This window comes from Gymnoscopelus microlampas (assembly GCF_963454915.1).
Source record: "Gymnoscopelus microlampas genome assembly, chromosome: 1".
NCBI classification, from domain to species: domain Eukaryota; kingdom Metazoa; phylum Chordata; class Actinopteri; order Myctophiformes; family Myctophidae; genus Gymnoscopelus; species Gymnoscopelus microlampas.
Genome location: NC_139962.1, coordinates 49,821,732 through 49,844,798, shown reverse-complemented (window position 1 = coordinate 49,844,798; position 23,067 = coordinate 49,821,732). Strand labels below are relative to the sequence as shown.

At 40.3% G+C, this 23,067-nt stretch overlaps 1 protein-coding gene across 3 annotated transcripts in view; it reads right to left on the bottom strand.

The window, feature by feature from the left end:
* Window positions 1-9,048: 9,048 nt before the first annotated feature.
* Window positions 9,049-23,067, bottom strand: part of brd7 (bromodomain containing 7) — a 30,701-nt gene continuing 16,682 nt past the window's right edge. For all 3 annotated transcript variants that reach the window (XM_084053240.1, XM_084053241.1, XM_084053242.1), the window contains exons 14-17: window positions 20,856-20,946; window positions 16,724-16,867; window positions 13,853-13,993; window positions 9,049-9,226 (exon numbers count right to left, since the gene is read on the bottom strand). In XM_084053240.1, the coding sequence (XP_083909366.1) occupies window positions 9,159-9,226; window positions 13,853-13,993; window positions 16,724-16,867; window positions 20,856-20,946 (444 nt within the window). In that variant the 3' untranslated portion in view covers window positions 9,049-9,158. The remainder of the gene's footprint in view (window positions 9,227-13,852; window positions 13,994-16,723; window positions 16,868-20,855; window positions 20,947-23,067) is intronic.

The following is a 23,067-nucleotide window of genomic DNA, read 5'->3' as shown; positions in this document are numbered from 1 at the left end:
GCTAAAGCAGGAGTACCATTCTACCAGCGCCTTTTGCTTTTGACACCATGTCCTTACCTGCATGTGAATCAGTGTTGATCCAGTAAAAAGCAAGGCATTTTATGTTTAGTTGCGCTCGGGTGTTGCATGCTGAAAATAGCCGATCTACAAGCTCACAACGTGTCGCAGTGCGACGCGTTGTGAGCTTGTAGATCGGCTATTTTCAGCATGCAACCAGGTGTGAAATCAACCATTACGACACCATCAAGGTGGTGACTAAATCAACTGTAGATTTATTCGACTATAATCTTATATTTAGTCTACTAAAACTAGACAAAAACATTTCAGATGACTAAAATATGGAATTCTATTCAAAAGACTGTGACTAAAACTAAATCAAAATTTGCTGTCTAAATCAACACTGATGTGAATACAGTTAGTACATCACAGATCAACAGAACATGAAGAAAAGAACCATCACAGCTCTCCTTCAGTGTTTACTGATCAACCTGTAATCAAAGTATATAATAACACTGTGATTCTCACTTTGTGTTAATATAGCATCAAAATCTGTGTAGCCACTTCAAACCTGTACATCAACCGTTTGAAAATAGCAGATCTACAAGATAAGCAATTGACATGATCTGTAGATCCAAGGAAGCCCCGCCCATACGGACTTACAGGACACTTTTACATTTGACATGAACCGACATAACTCACAAACAATGAGCAAAGGAATGAATATTAACTTGACTTGACAACGTTTTACAACCACTGCTTTAGCACACATGAACATGTATTCACATCAACAGATCTCTATCAGTCCAAAGGCTTAACTCTGTCTGTATATCTATATATTACACTAGTTGGCAGCATAAAATGAACACATTATGCCAAATCATCAAGAACATGCCCTGAAGATATTAATTATTAAGTCCAGAGCTCGATGAATGTTAGGGACCCAAAAAAGTCACTACAAAGTACTACCAATCAACTCTAAATTTCCTGAAACGTACTCCTAACAGGTTTTTGGGGGGACGATTTTGGCCTCCACACTTAGTGATTTTTACGGATTTAACTTTCGTTAACGAAAATTACCAATCAACTCTAAATTGCGTGAAACGTGCTCCTAACAGGTTTTTGGGGGGACGATTGTGGCCTCCACACTTAGTGATTTTTTTGGATTTAACTTTCGTTTCGGTAAAATAAATTTTACCGAAACGAAAATTACCAATCGACTCTAAATTGCCTGAAACGTACTCCTAACAGGTTTTTGGGGGGACGATTTTGGCCTCCACACTTAGTGATTTTTTCGGATTTGACTTTCGTTTCGGTAAAATAAATTTTACCGAAACGAAAATTACCAATCGACTCTAAATTGCCTGAAACGTACTCCTAACAGGTTTTTGGGGGAGTATTTTGGCCTCCAAACTTAGTGATTTTTTCGGATTTAGCTTTTGTTTTGGTAAAATACATTTTACCGAAACGAAAATTACCAATCGACTCTAAATTGCCTGAAACGTACTCCTAACAGGTTTTTTGGGGGAGTATTTTGGCCTCCACACTTAGTGATTTTTTAGGATTTAACTTTCGTTTCGGTAGTGACAAACTTTCGTTTCGGTAGTGACACAATGGTGAAAAAATAAATTTACTAAGTCCAGAGCTCGATGAATGTTAGGGACCAAAAAAAGTCACTACAAAGTACTACCAATCAACTCTAAATTGCCTGAAACGTACTCCTAACAGGTTTTTGGGGGGACGATTTTGGCCTCCACACTTAGTGATTTTTTTGGATTTAACTTTCGTTTCGGTAAAATAAATTTAACCGAAACGAAAATTACCAATCGACTCTAAATTGCCTGAAACGTACTCCTAACAGGTTTTTGGGGGGACGATTTTGGCCTCCACACTTAGTGATTTTTTCGGATTTAACTTTCGTTTCGGTAAAATAAATTTTACCGAAACGAAAATTACCAATCGACTCTAAATTGCCTGAAACGTACTCCTAACAGGTTTTTGGGGGGAGTATTTTGGCCTCCACACTTAGTGATTTTTTCGGATTTAACTTTCGTTTCGGTGGTGACCAACTTTCGTTTCGGTAGTTTGATTACAAAATGTAAGTTGTGTAAAAAAAAGTCTGACTATACTAAGTTGTTATTTGTTTGTTTAAGTCAGGCTATACTCTACTCAGAGACATAAGTTTACAAAATGTACTAAAGTACAGTGAACGTTTGTGCGGTTTGTCTTCATCACTGAAAATAACGTACATGTAAACAGATATAAAACTGCTGTCATGTGCAGTTGGGGTGAAGAAACACAACCATTTCACTCCTAATAGTACCTATTTGATTTGACATCCTGACTTGCTGCTGTGGCTAAGGCTTGAATCTGTTACCTGCGGCTCACTAGTCAGTGACTCTATCCATTCACCTACAGCTGTTTCCTTAGAATCTGTGGTTCTAAAACGTTTTGTTGTCAACCCCCCAAATTGACATGTATTTGGGCAGTGGACCCCAATGTGAAAAGATGTAGTGTCAGGGCCCCCCATGAAAAAGATTTATATTTATGCTTAACACATTTTTTTTAAAGTTATTTGTCTTGTTTGTTGTTCAAGTCAAAGCACCAGGAAGGCTGTACTTGTCAGCCATCTGTTAGCTCAATGGGTTGAGACGCAGTATTCATGATCCAGAGGCCATGAGTTCAAATCCCATTGATGTCTTTCCTATGAGTCTTTCCTTTGCAGACTGGCTTCCAGAAGATCAACTGAAAACCACCAGGAAGGCTGTATTTGTCATCCAACTGTTAACTCAATGGGTTGAGACGCAGTATACATGATCCAGAGGCCATGAGTTCAAATCCCACTGGTGTCTTTACTGTGATACTTTCCTTTGCAGACTAACTTCTAGAAAAACAAGTTAAAACCACCAGGAAACCTGTAACTCTCAGCCAACAGCATAGCTCAACTGGTAGAGCGTCTGTCCAATAACATGACTTGACTTGACTTGACTGGGTTCGATTCCCACTCGAGTCAAGTGTCCCCGGTAACTTGGGGCAACGGATAAATTGACTGGTAACCTTAGTGATGCTTCCCTTTGCAGACTAACTTCTAGAAAAACAAGTTAATTCTAAAAAAACAAGTTAAAACCGGGGACACTTGACTCGAGTGGGAATCGAACCCAGTCAAGTCAAGTCAAGTCATGTTATTGGACAGACGCTCTACCAGTTGAGCTATGCTGTTGGCTGAGAGTTACAGGTTTCCTGGTGGTTTTAACTTGTTTTTCTAGAAGTTAGTTTGCAAAAGGAAGCATCACTAAGGATATCAGTCAATTTATCCTTTGCCCCAAGTTACCGGGGACACTTGACTCGAGTGGGAATCGAACCCACTCAAGTCAAGTCACGTCATGTTATTGGACAGACGCTCTACCAGTTGAGCTATGCTGTTGGCTGAGAGTTACAGGTTTCCTGGTGCTTTTAATTTGTTTTTCTAGAAGTTAGTCTGCAAAGGAAAGCATCACAGTAAAGACACCAGTGGGATTTGAACTCATGGCCTCTGGATCATGTATACTGCGTCTCAACCCATTGAGCTAACAGTTGGATGACAAATACAGCCTTCCTGGTGGTTTTCAGTTGATCTTCTGGAAGACAGTCTGCAAAGGAAAGACATCAATGGGATTTGAACTCATGGCCTCTGGATCATGAATACTGCGTCTCAACCCATTGAGCTAACAGATGGCTGACAAGTACAGCCTTCCTGGTGCTTTGACTTGAACAACAAACAAGACAAATAACTTTAAAAAAATGTGTTACAGCATAAATATAAATCTTTTTCATGGGGGGCCCTGACACTACATCTTTTCACATTGGGGTCCACTGCCCAAATACATGTCAATTTGGGGGGTTGACAACAAAACGTTTTAGAACCACAGACCCCAAGGAAACAGTTGTAGGTGAATGGATAGAGTCACTGACTATTGAGCTGCAGGTAACAGGTTCAAGGCTCAGCCACAGCAGCAAGTCAGGATGTCAAATCAAATAGGTATTATTAGGAGTGAAATGGTTGTGTTTTTTCACCCCAACTGCACAGGACAGCAGTTTTATATCTGTTTACATGTACGTGATTTTCAGTGATGGAGACAAACCGCACAGACGTTCACTGTACTTTAGTACATTTTGTAAACTTATGACTCTGAGTAGAGCATAGCCTGACTTAAACAAACAAATAACAACTTAGTATAGTCAGACTTTTTTTTACACAACTTACATTTTGTAAAGCTTGACTCTGACTCAGTATAGTCAGACTTTTGTTTCCTTTCATTTTCTGACATGATGTTAATCAGAGTGCCATAGCGGTGCCGGGAGAGGGATAGTCTGGATACCTAACGTGCAATCACGTTTCAGCATTTCCTAAATCCCCCAAAAGACGGGAAAGCTACACTCTCATTGACTGCTTTCTTCAAATCACGCCTCCTCATTTCCATTTGATGGAAATGCTCGATTCCAACTGGGTGGGGAAAAGATGGAGTTGGATATAAAGAATTTGGAGACACCTGATTCGTTTACTGCAACCAACCAGCGAGCGTTCCGTCCAGCTTCTCTTTCCTTTTTTTTTATAAAGCGCAGGTGCGTTGATTAGGCTGCTGCTGAACTCTGCTTTCAAATGCTGCGCTGTGATGTGAAATAACTTTTGGAACGTTATCCTCACTATAAAGTTAAGCTCCTGGCAATGTTCTTTCTATTTAACCTTCTACTAGTCTGCAGTGCCCGAAAAAGTACTTGTTTTACTTAAGTAAAAGTATCAATAATAGCCTACTGCAATCAATGTAGAAACACTCTCTGTTACAAGTTAAAGTCCGGAATTCAGAAAGTACCAAACGCAGAAAGTACTCATGCAGACTGTCCCATTTCACACGTTTTCAAATGTATAAAATATATAAAAATGTTTTGAAAATAGCAAATCTACAAGCTCACTGTGAGCTTGTGGATCTGCTATTTTTAAATGGCCGAAATGTAAGGGCTGAAGTGGTTACTGTACGTCATGTTGTAGTAATAATAATAATAATAATAAAAATCTACAAAGTAACTAGTAACTTAGCAAAAAATTGTGGTGGAGTAAAAGTACAATATTTGCCTCTGAGATCAGATGTAGTGGAGTAGAAGTAAAAGTAAATTGGAAATACTCCACTAAAGTAAAAAATACCTCACAACTATACCTAATTACGGTACTTGAGTAAATGTACTTAGTTACTTTCCACCACCGCTGGTCTCCTATGCATGACGATCGTCTGTCACAAGCGTCATGGCGCTACTTGATCCTGTTTTTTGAAAGTTTTACATTTACAACCAGCACGTCTACATAAACTTTCATATCAAATATAAAGTGCTGACCCCCCCCCCCCCCCGGCCACGGATGTTACAAGTTAAAGCGCATGGGTCTAAATACCCGTATGTTATTGTATCAATATTGTATTGTTCAATAAAAAGCTTTATAATCCGATCGCCGCCATTTTCTATATTTTTAATAATGTCTCAGGGTGCAATACACCTCCAACCGATAGGGGCGCGTAGTTGACATTGGAGAAAATCCGAAGAAAATGGCCGGTGATCGGATTAAAAATCTTTTTATTGAATAATACGGAAGATACGGGTATTTAAACCCATGCGCTTTAACTTGTAACATCCGTGGCCGGGGGCTTAGCAGTTTATATTTGAAATTTGAACGTTTATGTAGATGTGCTGGTTGTAAATGTAAAATCCTCAATAAAACAGGAACAAGTAGCGCCATGACAGTCATGTTTCAGGGCTACTCTGCTGACTGCCGCGATGGAAGGTGCAGATTCCATTCAGAATTTGTATTAACTGTTACGTGCAGCACAGTGCAGTGCATTTGGGTTTCCTCTTCCTCAAAGAACAGCCTCATCATACATTACTACTATAATACCCTAAAACAATCATGTTGTCATAGCATTCTAGCATTACGTTTTTTTTTTTAATATTTTTTTTTACTTTAATTTTATGAAAGACTTCAATGGGGCTCCAATTGAGCTGAAACCTTGCCCTTTTGTCCAATAAAGCAGAGTTTGCTAGCACATTATTTGTTAATTGTATTTTGTATCATTATTTCATTCATGTATTTCTAAGATGTGTATATTTTGCAATAAATCTGCACTTTATTTCTAGAGCTAGTTTAGCTTTTTGCAAATTCAAACAGATGATGAGACAGTTCTACATTGCATGCAAACATCAGCCATGCATAGAAGGCAATTGATTTGTTTACACACAAAGGCATACAAAGGTTAAATGCACAAACCACAAAATATTTATATTTAGATAGAGAGATGTATGGCTACACTGCATATAACTCAGTCCATAATTATAATAGTGTGTATATATGCATATCATTTATATATATATCTATAGTTTTATTTATATATATATATACAGTAAATATGCAATAATTCAGTCCATAATTATGTGATATATATATATATATATATATATATATATATATATATATATATATATATATATATATATATATATATACACACTTCATATAGATCAGGCCATAATATTTCAGCTCTGTTAATCACAGTTAAAATATCACTACAGTTCAAGTATTTAACAATGCAAAATATTACTCCTTGGCTGTATGGCATTCTCAATAAGACACTGACTGTGTCACTAATGAAATTATATCTGAAAGACTTTTCAAATATGGTAAGACTTTTGGTTAGAGAGATGTTCCGGTCGGGAATCGAACTGGTGACCTTTCGATCCACAGCTCCCCCTTCCTCCTCCCCCACAGCTTCTCCTTCCCCCTCCTTCCCTTTTTTTCCCCTTCTCCCTTTTGGGTCTTGAATCAAGACAGAGGATCCCGGGGAGACATCAAATTTCTCTTTTGGGTCTTGAGTCTAGGGACTCAAGAGACCAAAAGAGAAATGTGATGTCTCCCCGGGAGCCTCTGTCTTGACTCAAGACTCTTTTGGGTCTTGAGTCTTGGGACTCAAGACCCAAAAGAGAAATTCTCAAGACTCTTGAGCTAAAAGGTTTGTGAACCACTGCCATTTAGAACAGTGGTTTTCAACCTTTTTCATGCCAAGGACCCCTCAATTGATATACATTTGGCCGTGGACCCCCATCTGAAAATGTTTTGTGCTAGGGACCCCCAGAAGCAAAGATTTGAGTTAAAAATGTTCGCTTTAATTTTCAAGATTTTCAAGATTTTTCAAAAATAGCAGATCTACAAGCTCATAGCACGGTGTAGATCTGCAATTTTTGAATAGCCAAAGCTAAGTGGTTTAAAATGATTGTGACGCTATCAGTGGCGTACCCACCGTAGAGGCAGGAACTAAAATCTCGCCTCCCCTAGAAAATGAAGTAAAAGAAAAACAGGCAGTGAAAAAAATCCAAACAGAATAGTGGCCGTCAGACCATTAGCCCGCCTCCTCGTCCATTCACGCGGGCAGGCAGCTAATCACCACCAATGTATAGTGATGCAAATGTATGCCTTTGTCTTCATGGGGTACCAGTAGTGCCAGGGGTGGGGGTCTGGGCCATCACCTGTACTCACCTGGCATAAAAAGGGTCTCTGAGAGCAGCTTGAGCCATTCATTACTAAACTACAACATGAAGAGACCACCGCTGAAGAATTGATTGATTGATTATACTTGCATATTGTTTTCATTAACGTTTTTCAGTTTTGTAGTCAGTGTAGTCACTGTAGTGTACTAGTGTTGTTGTTAACTTGTTTCCCCCGAGATTCCCCCCCCCCCCCCTCGGGGGGGAATCACGCCTGCCCTAAATGTAATTCCTGGGAACGCCATTGTTCCATGAGCTGCTGCAGTGCTGCTGTTCAGTCAGAGCAGAACGCCGCTCTGGTTTTGGGCTCCATGATTGGTCAAGTTCAAGGATTTCGACTTTCATGGTCTTTTATAGGAATACGTGAAGCCTGGCTTTACCATCCTGGCTCGACACAGCCTGGCTTGACAAGGTCTAGCTCGACAAAGTCGCTCCTTTTCAGCCTGGCTTGGCGTTCATGGAACGGAATAAACCAGGCTGTACGGACCAGACTTTGTCAAACCTGGATTTGACTTAAAGGTAGGGTAAGTGATTTTCTTTGGTTGAAATAAGGGTTAAATAGCTCTATATTCTGATAGTACTCATTGCTATAGAGTGTTTGTTCAGTGAAAGGAGTCTCCTTGTCTCTCCAGCTCTTTATAAAACAGAAAATGCATTTTCGTTTCAGTTTCATTTCCAATTTTATCCAATCAGGATAGAGACCTCAATCAGGATATAGATTAAACAAGTGAAATTGGAAGTGATGACACTAAGAAATGAGCAGGCAAAATTGGAACTGGAACACTATAAAAATGAAGCTTAAAAATGGGTACTTTCTCCTGATTGGCTGAGATTTTGACACCTACCGGAAAACGTATTTTCTGTTTATTAAAGAGCTGGAGAGACGGGGAGACTCCTGTTACTGAACAAACACACTATAGCAATGATTAATATCAGAATATAGTGCTTTAACCTTTTAACAAAATACTTTTTGTTTTAACCCAAAAATATAATTTACCTGCTACCTTTAAATCCAGGCTTATTTAATTCTCCTTTCGTGTAACAGGCCCCAGGTCAATATAAAATACTACCTAATATAATAAAAATACTTCATTCCTCCAAATATTCTACCAATACTGAATTAAACCAGAAATCTTTGACTAGGTCCTCAAACAGAATGAAGTATATTTGTTTTCTAATTGTGTACCGTTTAAATTTAACAATACAAAAGAGTGTCACTTCATTGACCCTGCCAGTGGATTGGGTCATCACATCGGTTCTCTCCACAAGAATGCTTGGGAACTGTTGTTGGACAATATTCTGTGCCTTCTGCAGTCTCCAATGCTGATGTATCTGCAATATGTTACGGTTATATGTGATTGTATTATTATTATTAAAGCAAATGTATTATTATTTTCAGATTTTCTTATAAGGGCCACAGGTGTTGGGCAAGCCCTAAAAAAAACAACAAACTGAAAAAACAACAAACAAAAATCTTCGGAGGAAAACAGGCTTTCTATAAAAAGGTTTATTGACTGAAATGCATACAAATGTCACACAAAAAAACACCTTTTGTACAAAACATGAAATATTAAACAATCCTGATGTCTAATAGGATTTAATTAAACAGCGATGAGTGTTGTTCCCTCCTGACCACACATGGTGTCCATGGGCTCTGCCAGCTCCTGCACTGAAAGGGGAACAATACCAAGAACGTCATCAGTAATTGCATATTTTTATTGGCATTTTGTAAATTACAGTATATTGGAATTTTAAAAATGCATCAATTTATACTGAGCAATATGAAGAGTAAGAGCAATGGGACAATCATTTACCCATTAGAAAAATTGACCAGAGATGTATATGTCACAATCGACGTTTAGAGATGTTAGGGGCTGATTATAGCCAAGGGGGGGACGGGAAGTGCCAAAGCAAAGACCTTACCCATAAATGCATTGGAAATACCAGTACAATACACAGCCATCATGTCACGTGAAACGTTTAGCTGGTATGAAATCTGTGCTGTGTTGTACCTGTGGTGAGGTCTATGAGAGGCTGTGCTGTGTAGGCCTGTCACAATTATTACATAATAGTCTAATCGCAATTATTTGAGATAATCACAGATTTTTGCATAATCGTCAAAATCGTTTCCATGTTGAAAAATGTTCATTTATTTTCAAACATTTTCAAAAATGGTGGAAATAGGGCGTTGTGAGCTTGTAGATCTGCTATTTTCTATATTTTAAAATAAAATAAATAAAAAAGGAACGGATTTGGACATACAAGGTTTCCACCCGACGGCGACGATCTGCAAGTTATGTGTCATATCTGCCCAGTGAAACTATTGTTTACGAAGCCTGAAAGGCCCAACAGAAATGTAGTTTTTATTGATAAGTTCAAATGTTCAAAGCCAAAAAAGCCATTATTTGTGTGACAATTAACACATCCACCGCCAAGGGCTAATCTCATAATGTACTCACCAGTGCCAAGGTTTTATTGTTGTTTTTTGTTTTTTTCAAGTCGCCATAGGCCCCGTTAAAATCCTTTAGACTGCGCGATGGACTGTTTGTAAACAACGTGCACATGTCCCTGCGGCCCCTATTCTGGGTGAACTTGGAACAAACCGCTAATTACGGAGTGCGGACTAGGCAAGAGGCGTTGCCCCGCAAAATTTGGTATTCTGTGGTACTCCCCCGCTCCGCAAAACACCTGCGCTACCCGTTACATTATGCATAGGTGTGGTTTGGGCGTCACAATGATAAAACCAATCACCGTGCCAGAAGCCATTGCCTTTAAGAGAAGACTGCGCTAGCCGTCATCCCCGATCCAATATATGCTCTAGCCTATCTCCCCGTCTGCACTGTTGCCTGGTCTGATTATTATAAGCCACATTGGGCTTGTTTTCCTTCTTTTTTATTTTATTTATCCAAATACATTTTTATATTAATTTGTAGCCTATTGTGTTAACAATAAGCGTGTCATATTAGTCAGATCCGGAATAGTATTATGAAACTTAAAGCCATTTCAAATATTTATACTATTGGTACACACCGGCTGCTCCCAAATAATTAATTACATCATGTTGCCACAACGCTCCTACAGGCACCCATGGACCTCCAGCTGGTCGACCACAGGGCTGGGCGGTGGTACACTGACATACAGTAGCACATGGGTATAATAAATGGGACAGTTTTAGGAAAGGTCTATATGTACTCACTTTGGCTGTTATTGTTCTATTTCCACCATTCTAATGGATTCCAGGGGTGTGTAAACAGGGGTGTGAAGTTGCTCCATAGTTTACTCTGAAGTGACGCCGTTAAAGTTAACTATTATACATCCATATTGTCCCCGTTATCTTTCATCATCCACCTTTGTTCAGTAATCCCGAACAGAGCTACACTTTAAGTTGACATCAATCATAGCCTCTCAAACCCAGCCACATTGCTGCGAACCGCGGTTTGGGTGGGTTCGGGTCAATCAAATATAATTATTAATTAATATCGGATAAACCGCGGGTGAAATATTGCGGTAAATAAATTAATGACATCTAATAGCCTATATCTATCCATAAAATAGCTAAATCTCTGCGTGCTTGTGGCTGTGTCAGTGTGTAGAGCAGTGTGCGATGCGATGACAAAATGCATTGATTTAGCCTATGGAATGTCGGTGCGTCTTTTTTCTTTTTTTTAAACCGGTGCTAGCAGTGTGCTCTGTGGTGGAAAAAGTACTCAAATTCTTTACTTAAGTAAAAGTACCGACTGCAATATAAGAAATACTCTGTTACAAGTAAAAGTCCAGAATTCAAAATTTACTTGAGTAAAAGTACAAAAGTATTGGCATCAAAATGTACTTAAAGTATCAAAAGTAAAAGTACTAAAATATTTGAAAATAGCAGATCTACAAGCTCTCAACGCGTTGCGATGCCACCATTGAGAGCTTGTAGATCGGCTATTTTCAAATAGCCTATGTATAAAATAGGGCTAAAGTGGTTAATGTATGTTTCATAATATAATCATTTATATTTGAAAACTAACTAGTAACTAAAGTTTTCAAATAAATGTAGTTAAGTAAAAGTACAATATTTGCCTCTGAGATGTAGTGGAGTAGGCCTAGAAGTAAAAGTATTGGAAATTGGAAATACTCAAGTAAAGTACAAATACCTCAAAATTGTACTTAAGTACAGTACTTAATTAAATGTACTTAGTTACTTTCCACCACTGGTTGGATGCACTGACATTTCCATAGGCGAAATCAATGCATTTTGTGCTCGCATCGCACAACTAATACTAAAACTAACGGGGAATACCAGAAAATAATAATATTTTGACATACGGGAAAAACGGTTAGTGCGGATGCGGATTTTTAAATTGGATAATATAATTATTGTGTTGGATAACGGGCGGATAATTAATTTGTACATTTGGATTCGGGTGACGTGAGAGGCCATCCGCGCATCTCTACTACCTACCCAAAATAACAGACATACAAGCTATCAACACGCTGCGTCATGTCGTGTCAACAGCTTACAGATCTGTTATTTTGGACAGCGTATAACAATGAGGCGTGCGCGCGCCACGGAGTAGCCTAACACTAAACCAAAAATATTACATTACGTGGTCAACAACATAGACATGTAACTTGCTTGGAGCTTTTAATGCAGTGGTTCTCAACCTGTGGGTCGACACCACAATGGAGCACCCAACGCCTGGTGAGCTTGTAGATCTGCTATTTTCACAATATTTATCTGTGGAACCGAGTCAAACAAAATGGGGGGGGTCCCCAGTTCAAATATGGTTATTTCGGGGGGTCGATGGCCTGAAAAGATTGAGAAACTTTAACAGTAAACATGAACGTAGCGTTTACGCGGGGAATATAATAATAATATAATATATATATAATATAATATTCACCCGCAGCATGGGTTTAACGAGACAGCAGCCGAAATGAAAATCACACTAGATGATCCGATCATCTTATAAAAAATGTAAGTGCTTAAGATTTTAGCCCAAACCCAACGGGACCCGACCCGGCCCGTCGGCACCGGCTGGGCCGGGTCGACGTTTTTTCTAAAATACTATTCTTACACAGCTGCTAAGCAGGTAATAATCACCATAGCGCAAAAGTAGGTCAAATCAATCAATCAGCCAGCTGTTTTCTGTCACTGCGCTGGCACTCTTTAAAGTTTATTAAGACATGACAGCAATATGGAAAAAACGAAAATATCTCAATTAAAAGTATATTTCGTATAATAACAGAATATCATTCTTAAAATGGTTATGGGGCAGTGTATATATTTATATAGCCCTATTTGCTCCAAGCTGTTTTTTAAATAAAATATAGACTGTTGAGGGTGGAATGACTCCTGTTCTTAACGAATTACCAAGATTTAATGCAGCAATTAAGCTTCTTTAGAAAAATGACTGACGGGCTGGGCTGGGTCTAATTTGTCAATTATTAGTCGAGCCGGGCTAAAATATTTAGGGGATATGAAAGCTCTAGTTAGTAGTTTGAAGTGCTCATGTGGCCTTATAGTTGCTTCTTTTTGTTTTCATAGACCTGCGGTTGCTTATTTCTCACCAAGGCTGCATGGCAACACGGCTAATGGTCCACGGGCACAAAGACATTGCAGTGTCTGTGTGCACTTGGCGGGTGGTTTCAGAAACGAGCGGGTGCTTTTAGAATGCACTATCCCCCCCCCCCCAAAGCCGTACCCACGTGTGTCTGCAGAATGGCAATGTGGGGGATATAGCAACAACACGCCCATGGCCACACCCCCACGCGCAACTAACGGCGTCGGCATAATGGGGGACGGGGAGCGCAGGTGCTAGCAGGTGCTAGAATAACATATTGGGGCTGCGCAGCTCCATTCTCCCTATTTAACGATAGTTAGGGGCGGGCAAATGGACCCAGAATAGGGGCCTGCGTCTATTAGTCCAGAACACGTGTCAAACGGAGCCGCCATGTTTGAGTTCTGACCGTTTATGTTAACATGGGAAATGCGAGGAGAAAAAACTACACAGGATAAACAAGGCTTTTAGTGTGCGCCTTAGAATGGAGGCCGACGGGAAACAAAAAACGGGATTGCACTTCCGGTCGACTTCCGGTGGTGTTACACTGAAAATGGTCCCCCTAGAAAATTGAAAAAAAAAAAAAAAAATCGAAAAAATGGAAAAAGCACCCGGACCGTAGCACTACGGTCTCGGCGCTTAACAGTTGGATTTAACGGACCGTAGGACTACGTTCTTGGCGGTGGATGTGTTAATGGTCAACTTCAATGTTGTAATTGGGACAGTCCTAGTGTTGTGCAGTAGCCTACCTGTGGTGAGGTCTATGAGAGGCTGGCTGGGCTCTGGAGGCAGAGAGATGCCCATGGCCCTCCGGATGCCCCACACACTGCTGACGTCACACGGAGCAACCTGGCTGGTGAGCTGGGCCAGGTTCCCCGTCACCTTCTCAGCTACAGACAAAGACAAACGTTCAAAGACATTAAACTTTTATGTTTTCCACGTAGTTATCAATTACGTAAAACTATAAAAGAAAAACTTCACATGACGTGAAAACATGTAAAGCAGTGTTCATTTTGACTGCAAATTCTGATTTAGTCTTAGTCATAGTCTTTTAGTCCTATTTTATGTAAAGATGTACCATATTGCTTTAAACTCCGCTTTTGTTAAAAGGTAGGGTAAGTGACATCATTTTTGTTAAAATAAGTGTTAAATGGCTCTATATCCTGATTATAGTAATCATTGCTGTTGAGTAACAGTGTGTAAAAGTGCTCCTCGGAACACAGGTCTCCGTCAGGTCAGGTAGGTTATTGTGGGCCAGCAATGTTGATGGAATATGAATAATCGGACAGATCAATCTTGATCACATGACCATAGAGATAATGTGTACCGATTTGATTGATGTTTGGACAATATCTATAGGAGTAATATTAAAAAAATGTGTTTTGCAAAAATCGGCCTCCTGCTATAATAGGGCAGTGTTAAAAGGGTGGAATTTGTTCCTCAACATAGTGCGAATGTGCGCGCAAAGTTTCACCGCATATGGACACTGCGTTCATGATTTGAGCAATTTTGTTCAAAACGGGCCACTTCTGCAAACTTTAGATGTCAATCTTAGCCAATCAGGATGGAATATGAAAAATCTAACAGATCCGTCTTGATCACATGACTATAGAGATCATGTGTACCGATTTGCGTGAATTTTGGATAAAATCTGAAGGAGGAATAAAAGGCAGATGTGAAAAATGCAGGGCAAAGGTTTTTCCTTGGCTTCTAGGGAGTATGCATACAAAGTTTTACAGATATCGGTGCATTTATAGGTAAAAACACGGCCTGTTACAGCGCCACCATGAGGCTGATTTGAACATTTTCAAGTGGCATTTCTTCCTCAGCCTAGTGGGAATGTGCGTGCAAAATGTCACGGCAATCGCACGCCGTGTTCATTATTTGAGGCATTTTGTTCAAAACAGAGCACTGCAAATCTTTGGAAGCCAATCTTAGCCAATCAGGATGGAATATGAAAAATCACACCCAGTGTGAAGTGGGCGGTGTGTGGTCATCACAACATGACTCACTTTAAAAAAAAGGATAAATGACTTTTTTTTAAAGTCCATACTGCTATTCATAGGGCTGCACATGTGTCATGTGTTTCGCTAGCCAATCACAGTCCTGAATTTGCAAAGTCAGCCAATCACATTACAGTTAGTGGTGATGACACTAGCTGTAATGTGATTGGCTGATATGAAAAAAGTATCGATTTGCATTAACAATGGAAGGGTTAGGGGGTACACACATTTTTTGGTTGGTGTCCAAAACTCACTTATAGGGGGCGGCTACACCGCCCCAAAAATCTGAAAGACCCGTTTTGTTTAATGCCTATAGAGATGTACCGATTTGCGTGCATGTTTGGACAAAATCTGCAGGAGTAATACAAAAAATCACACCCTGTGTGAAGGTAGCGGCGCCTTTGATACATTTTGTCATCGATATGTGTTTATAATGTGTTTATAGCCATGTCACGTGAAGCTTGACCAATCACTTTGTTGACGGGTCTGACCAATCAGAGCGTTGACGGGTCTGACCAATCAGAGCGTTGACGGGTCTGACCAATCAGAGCGTTGACAGTGAACACGGACAAAGTCAGGTATAGAGCAGGATCTAGCGCCTCTAAAAAAAGAATTGTGCAAAAATCGGCCTCCTGGTGGCCCTATACCTGCCCCACGTTAAACATTTGGGGCAGAGGTTCTGCTCTGGCATCCAGGGACAGTGTGTGCACAGTTTCACGTCAAGCGGGCCAACGGTGCCAGAGATTAGCTGTCCACGGACGGACACACAGACACGAGGACGGACAGGCGGGGTGCAATTTGAATTTGAAAAGGAAAACTATAAAATTTAAGCTGATAAATGGGTACCGTTTCCTGATTGGCTATTTTCTGTTTACTAAAGAGCTGGTGAGATGGGGAGACCCCTGTTACTGAACACTCTATAGCAATGACTAATATCACAATATAGAGCTTTAACTTTTTATCAATTTTGTTTAACCCTACCTTTAAGCCCTATAATTATACATCGTTGTACTACAAATAGTGAAACTCATAGCGTAAGCTTGTAGATCTGCTTTTTTATTCATATATAATTTGCCCAATAGGGTTAAAGAATTAGGCTTTGCAAGTACAATCAGGTCAATTCTAAACCACAGAGGGAGACGCATGGCTTCAAAGGCAGGCATCTTTTACCACAATCTAATTTCTGGGCACTATATAAAGGTCTACCTCAACTTAATATCGTCTCTGTCGGGTGGAAACCGCATACGTCCAAAACTGTTACTTTTAAGGATTCAAATTCAAAAATAGCAAAAGGATCAGATCGACAAGCTTTGAGCTTGTAGATCTGCTACTTTTGATGCTTTTGTGTGACGCTGTAGTGTGATCAAGTAGGGCATTAGTTTACCAAAATAAAAACACAAAAAGTTAGAATATGGAGATAAGAGGTTTCTGCCTCGACAGCGACGATATGAAAGAATCCCTTCTGAAAAGGGTGGCAGAAGGGGAAAATCCCCCATCTGTAAGGATAGAGGTGAACAGAAAAGTGTTGTTGATAGTCCTCAGATGAATAGAGGAGGGCACAGAGAGGAGGGGGACAAACAAAGGGAGCCATGCAAGGGGAGTAGAGGAGTCACTTACCCAGCTGCAGCTCCTTGGCAGTGGGAGCCAACAGACAGATCATGTTAGGAGGCTGCTTGGCACTCAGCCGCTCCCGCTGGGCTTCCTGGAGCTCACGGAGGAGCTTTGTGGTGTCGTCCAACTTCTTCTGGAAGTGCAGGGCCTCTGTGATGGTTGAAAAACACACACACACACACAGGTTTGTTTTCATTGTGAGCACCACTGATTTTGACTACAGTCAAGCCTTAATCCTACACTACAAAATGTATCAGCCTTTAACCAGGGCCGTGCAGAGACCACTGCAGGGGGCAGGTGCTCAAAACAGAAAGGGCACATCAAACAATATGTTTAAACAGTAAATCATAAACTTTAAAGTAGTTGCGGCTGCAAAGCACACGTCACTTAATCAGGTGAAAACTGACAGAAACCAGCTCAATTTATCTTTATTTTATAAATTATTGTTTATAAAATAAATCATTAAATAATAATTATTTGTTCAAATGTCCGTCTTGATAAGGGCCACAGCTGTTGGGCCCTAATCAAGGGCACGTGGGGTGGCGAAAGGGGCAGCTCAAGCCCCCCAAGCTTCTCTTGGGTGATATGAAATGCTAGTTATGACTGAAACATGTCTGTGTAATGACCAAAGGACATCTACCTGTCATTATGATACCAATGATAATTTCTCAAAATCTTAAAATAAAATAATTTCTATAAGCATCAATTTATTTAACCTTTATTTCACCAGAGAAATCACATTGAGACTAGTGTCTCTTTTACAAGTGTGCCCTGGCCAAGAGAAGAGGCAAATAAAATGTTACACAGCTCTGCCAGCAACGACAATACAGGACATAACAAAACAAAGACAAACATGACATCCGTAATACCAAAGACCTACTACCAATAGCACCAATACAGACTATTTAAAATACTAATAACAACAATACATCATAAAACTAATAAACTAATATAAGACTAAGATCACAGCAATTGCTACTTGTCAAAGCAGGAGCAATGGTTGGAGAATGTGCCCATGGCAATCCTCTTAAAAGACACTAGAGGGATCAATGAAGCCAATTTTAATCTGGTCTGTAGATCGTTCCACGACCAAGGCCCAAAAAACGCAAGTTTTTTTTTCCCTGCCTCAGATTTAGTAGTGGGTACGACATAGCGCATCCAGGCATTTGATCTGAGGTTAAGCGAATTTTGGACAAGATTAAATTTTGAACAAATGTACGAGGGGGAATTTCCAAGAATGGCTTTATATATAAAAGTGTACCAATGTAGCAACCTGCGAGATGCTAAGGAGGACCACCCTACTAGGGAATACAGAATACAATGATGTGTCCTATAGGTGGAGCTGGTAATGAACCTCAACGCAGCATGATAAAGGGGATCAAGTCTACCCAATATTGAGGGACAGGCGAATCGATACACAATGTCGCCATAGTCGAGTTGCGACATAAACAGGCCAGTGACCAGCCTTTTCCTTGAAGCAAAAGAAAAACAGGACTTCATTCTATAAAAGAAGCTTACTGTGAATTTTAACTTCTTAATCAACGCTTCAATGTGATGATTGAAGTTTAACTTGTTATCCAACCAAATTCCCAGATATTTGTAAAGCACCACCCATTCGATGGTTACTCCTTCCAAGGTGGTGATATTTGGGGGGATAATGTCAGCTCTATTTGGAGTAAATAGCATGGCCTTGGTTTTTTGGCCGTTTAATAGCAATTTGCTATTTACCAATTCATGCTGCAATGAGACAAAATCTGAGGCCAAGTTTGACACTGCTACATCAAAAGAAGGAGCACAAGAGTACAGAATTGTGTCATCGGCATACATATGATACTTACAATGCTTAGATTGACTACAAATATGATTGACATACAAGAGAAAAAGCAATGGACCAAGAATGGAACCTTGGGGGACTCCTTTCTCAAGGGTGATGGAATCAGAAATGGTATCACCAAATTTGACACACTGTGTGCGGCCAACTAAATAGTTTTTGAACCAACCAAGCACATTTTGGCAAAAAACAGCTTTAGAAAGGACCTTGAGCAGTACGTGAGGATCCACGGTATCGAAGGCCTTACTCAAATCAATGAATAAGGCCGCACAAAAAGATTTCTTACCCAGGGCTGCCCTGATGTCGTCGATAACATTAAGGCATGCCGTTACAGTGCTATGTTTTGCTCTAAAACCTGACTGCATGGGGTTCAAAATAGAGTATGAATCAAGAAAAACCTTTACCTGATTTGATACTTGGCCCTCTAAGATCTTTGCCAAGGTGGAAAGGTTAGAAATGGGCCTGTAATTGTTTACATCACAAGGATCGCCAGCCTTGAGAAGAGGGGAAACATTTGCTTGTTTCCACTCTTCAGGTAGACTTTGAGTGGCTAAGGAGATATTGAACATATCAGTGACAGGTTGAGCAATGATAGCCGATGATAATTTTAGGAAAAAAGGGTCAAGGCCGTCTGGGCCTGCAGATTTTTTAGGGTCTAAGGTAGACAGGGCGTGTAGAACATCCGATACCAGGATGGGAGAAAAGTCAAAAACAGAAACAGAAACAACATATGAGTCAACGTTATCATCATGGGCGTCTTGATGAGGAGCATTGGCAATTTGCTCATCAAAAATGTGTCCCGCCCTTTTAAAATGCGAATTGAAAGCATTTGACATGATTTTTTTATCAGAAATAAAGGACTCGCCAAATATACAAATATACATAAAGGATCTCCCAAATATACACAGTACATTTTGATACACACAAGAACAAAACGGCACACAACTGCGCGCACACACACACACACACACACACACACACACACACGCACGCACGCACTTCAGTGAGTACACCTACTGTACAAAGGCAGCCCATTTCTCCTGTCCTTGGTTATGATGTATTGAACACAAAAGGTCCATTCTCCAACCAGAATATGAATGCTCTCAATCTAGCTGCTTTCTTTCATCTCCTACATCAGCCTCTGGCATAACTGACAAACCACACAACCTTTTAAAAGAAACCACTCATTATTGGCCTGCTCTAGGCTAGTCTAGCAGGATGCATAATGTGGCATTCTGACTAATGGCTGATTTAATGATTTCGGGCGATAGAAAGACAACTTAGGCCTTATTTTTGACGCCGACCACCGTTAGAAGCTTGTTTGTTCTCATATCCTTCTGAAACAAATATCTCAGCGAATATCTCCATTTCCCCCACGAAACCGTACATATCACCGTCAGGCAAAAACCTTAACCACAGCTGAAATTTTAATCGTGACATGACATTTTCATATCGTCCCCTCCCTAATGTAGTCCTCTTCTGACAAGTGAAGACCCAAATTTGCCTCCATTTTTTTCTCCATTGTTTTCTCAAGGCACATTGCTCAGCATATGTTGGTAGACAGACAGTAGGATGTTTCAGGCAATAGGTAATTCAACCCGCGACAAGTCTGACAAGGTGCTGCTTAATCATGATTTGACCTTTTTACCCATTGCATCGTGTGACATGTGAATGAACATATAAAACTGTAAGTACCTTTATTCCCAAGTCTAATAAAAAAAGAAAACATCAAAACTTGAACCAAAATTAGAAATAGTTTTTTTTCCCCCTTCTAATTTCTCTGTGTTTTTAAATCACTACCTCGACTTAACCATTCTCCCAACAAAAACAAATCCACGCTTATTGGAAGGGTTTCCCCCATCTTGAGTAGAACTGGTTCAAGTTACTGAAACATGGCACAAGAAATGGAGACCCACATTTAGAACAAACATGGGAAAGTTCTTATTCTACTGCTCTGCCACCAAAATGTGGAATGCCCTGACACACCATCCATGATTAAAGGATGTGTAACACTGGTTTCTTTCAAAATTGGCCTGAAAAATAATCTATCAGGAGACCACAAGGGGAGGTAAACTCACTTTTCCCATAGAAAGGTGATGGCATACATAGGACCGCAATGGAAGTCCCCAGGACTTTTTTGTGTTATCCTTTTAGCTCAAATGTCTGACTGTACACCGGGCTGTTTACATGTATGTCTAATAAAGTATTCAATAAAAAAAAAAAAAGCTCAAATCAATTACTTTTTCCATTAATGTAATAATTGAGAAGTCATTCCACAAGCCTAGACCTACAGTAGCACAGCCTCACCTCCAGACATATGGTCACCAGTGGACACAGTCGAGCCCAGCCCGCTCACAGCTTCCAGTCTACTGCCCTTAGCTGCTGCAGCTTCCACCACCTGAACATCAAGGAAGAAGGATCATAAAGGATTCAATTAGATTACCAATTTGATTACAATAGGCTCTATGCACAGCAGCCATAGAGTACAGAAGTCCTGACGTCACTCGTTCATCCCCAGGTTCGTAAAGTAATTTCGCTATGGAGAATAACATTGGGTCATCATAGAATAGTCTCATATAAGAATTGTGGTCCAAAAATAAACAAAATGTCCTGGCGATATTGTCAGGGAGGAGGTTCTGTATCGTTTATGATAGTCAGTCACTTATATTTGATACAGTCTGTTTCTGGCCAAAATGTAACTAATTCGGCATAAGTAACATTAGCGTTTTCTCACCGTCAGTTGATGCTTCATATCCATTAGAGTAAAACCGCCAGGGTCATTTGTTTATTTTTGGAACACAGTTCTTATTTGACGCGATATTAAATACGTCTATGGGGATTCAGAATGGGAACTGGGAAATGAAAAACCGCAAACCAGGTAGACAAACCAAGGATGTGTAAATTACATCAGACTTCCGTGCTCTATATTGGAAAGAAATTGGGGTCCTTAACATTAAAATGTTTGGGAACCACTGATTAAAACAACATTAACCCAACCCAACAAGCCGTAACCCATTTAGACACGAGGTCGATTTTTAAAAATGCCTTCTAAATCCTAAGTTGAGAAAATCTAAAAAAAATGTTATTACAATTTTTCCTGTTTCTAGCAACATCTGAAAAGACACAGATGCTTTCCTGGTTTTAAAAGGGTATAACAATGAATAGGCTTATTATGTCTTAATGGGTTAATATTAATAAGCAACTACACTTTAAAAACAATCCCAAAAAAAAGCAACAACCAACATTTACAAGCGACTTTGCAGAAAAACAAACCCAAAGTCGCTTATAATAAGCGGACTTGGCAACACTGCCAAGCACACGTCAGTCACTGACGTACATTCCACAGAAAGACAGCTGACACTCGGTGGGATCGGGCCAGGCCTTGTGTGTGAAGCACCTCTTTAGTCATCGCCGCTCCCTCGCTCTCTCCAACAAAAATGAAGATATAATGAAATGGCTCTAACATCCATGCAGGCGCCCCGGGGAGGGGGGGGGGGGGGGGGGGGGGGAGTCGAGGCTGAACTGGACAGGCTCCAAACACAGCAAACAGCCCAGGACAGAGGGGCTGCTGTGTGTGTGCCTGGGCTGAGTGGCCCGTGCGTCTGCTTCCTGCCCTCACTGTGTCAAAGGAGCGATTCAAGCGGCCCGAGGCCAAGAAGAGGCAGAGAAAAAGAAAAACACAACTGCCTTTTCCACCATCTCCGTCGACCCTGGGGGAGAGCATTGTTGCCATGTCCGCTTTGTATAAGCAACTTTGGGCTTGTTTTCCTGTAACGTGGCTTGTATTTTTTCGGGGGCTTGTTTCTAAAGTGTACTGTATCTTATTTGGGGTTGCCTCCTAATGATGTTTAGTCTAGTCGCTTCTTTTAGGCTCTTTTTTTCGTAAGACCTGGTTGCTTGCTTCTCTCGCAAAATCTGTCAACACTGCTTGAGAGTGGCTGTCTGAGCAGCGGCCCTCTCATGGGTGAGGTGAGGGGAAATGTTCTTTCCACGTGTTGGATTTGTTTCGCTGCTTCAAGACCCGACGTCACGCCGTGTTGACACAGCTGGGTGCCATGTGCGAAAGCAGTCTGGTGACTTAATGAGTTAAAAAGTTGTTCTACACATGATAACGTAATCAAAGACCAACCGTGATTTATTTACCTGCACTAAAACAATCCACCAGAGAGAGACGGGTTGTCAGGAGATGGAGACTATGTCCTTACACAACCTCTGGGCTGCGGTGAACAAGGCGGCAAGCATCCGCTTTTTAAAATGAAGCCAATAAGGAAGTGCCGAGTTCCTTGCAGTTCTCATTAATGGCCTCACAGGAATCGCCATTTCCCCTACTGCTGGCCACAGAAGAAGCACTAATACTCCATTCAAGTGAATGGGTATTTGACCAGACTTTACATTTGATTTTATTACCTTAGTAAACATTCGCAGTCATAAATACTTTATGCTTTCAGTCGATAGTTTCAAGTCTTCTTTCAATTATCATGATATGAGTTTATGTAAATTATGGTCCCATTCATTTTAA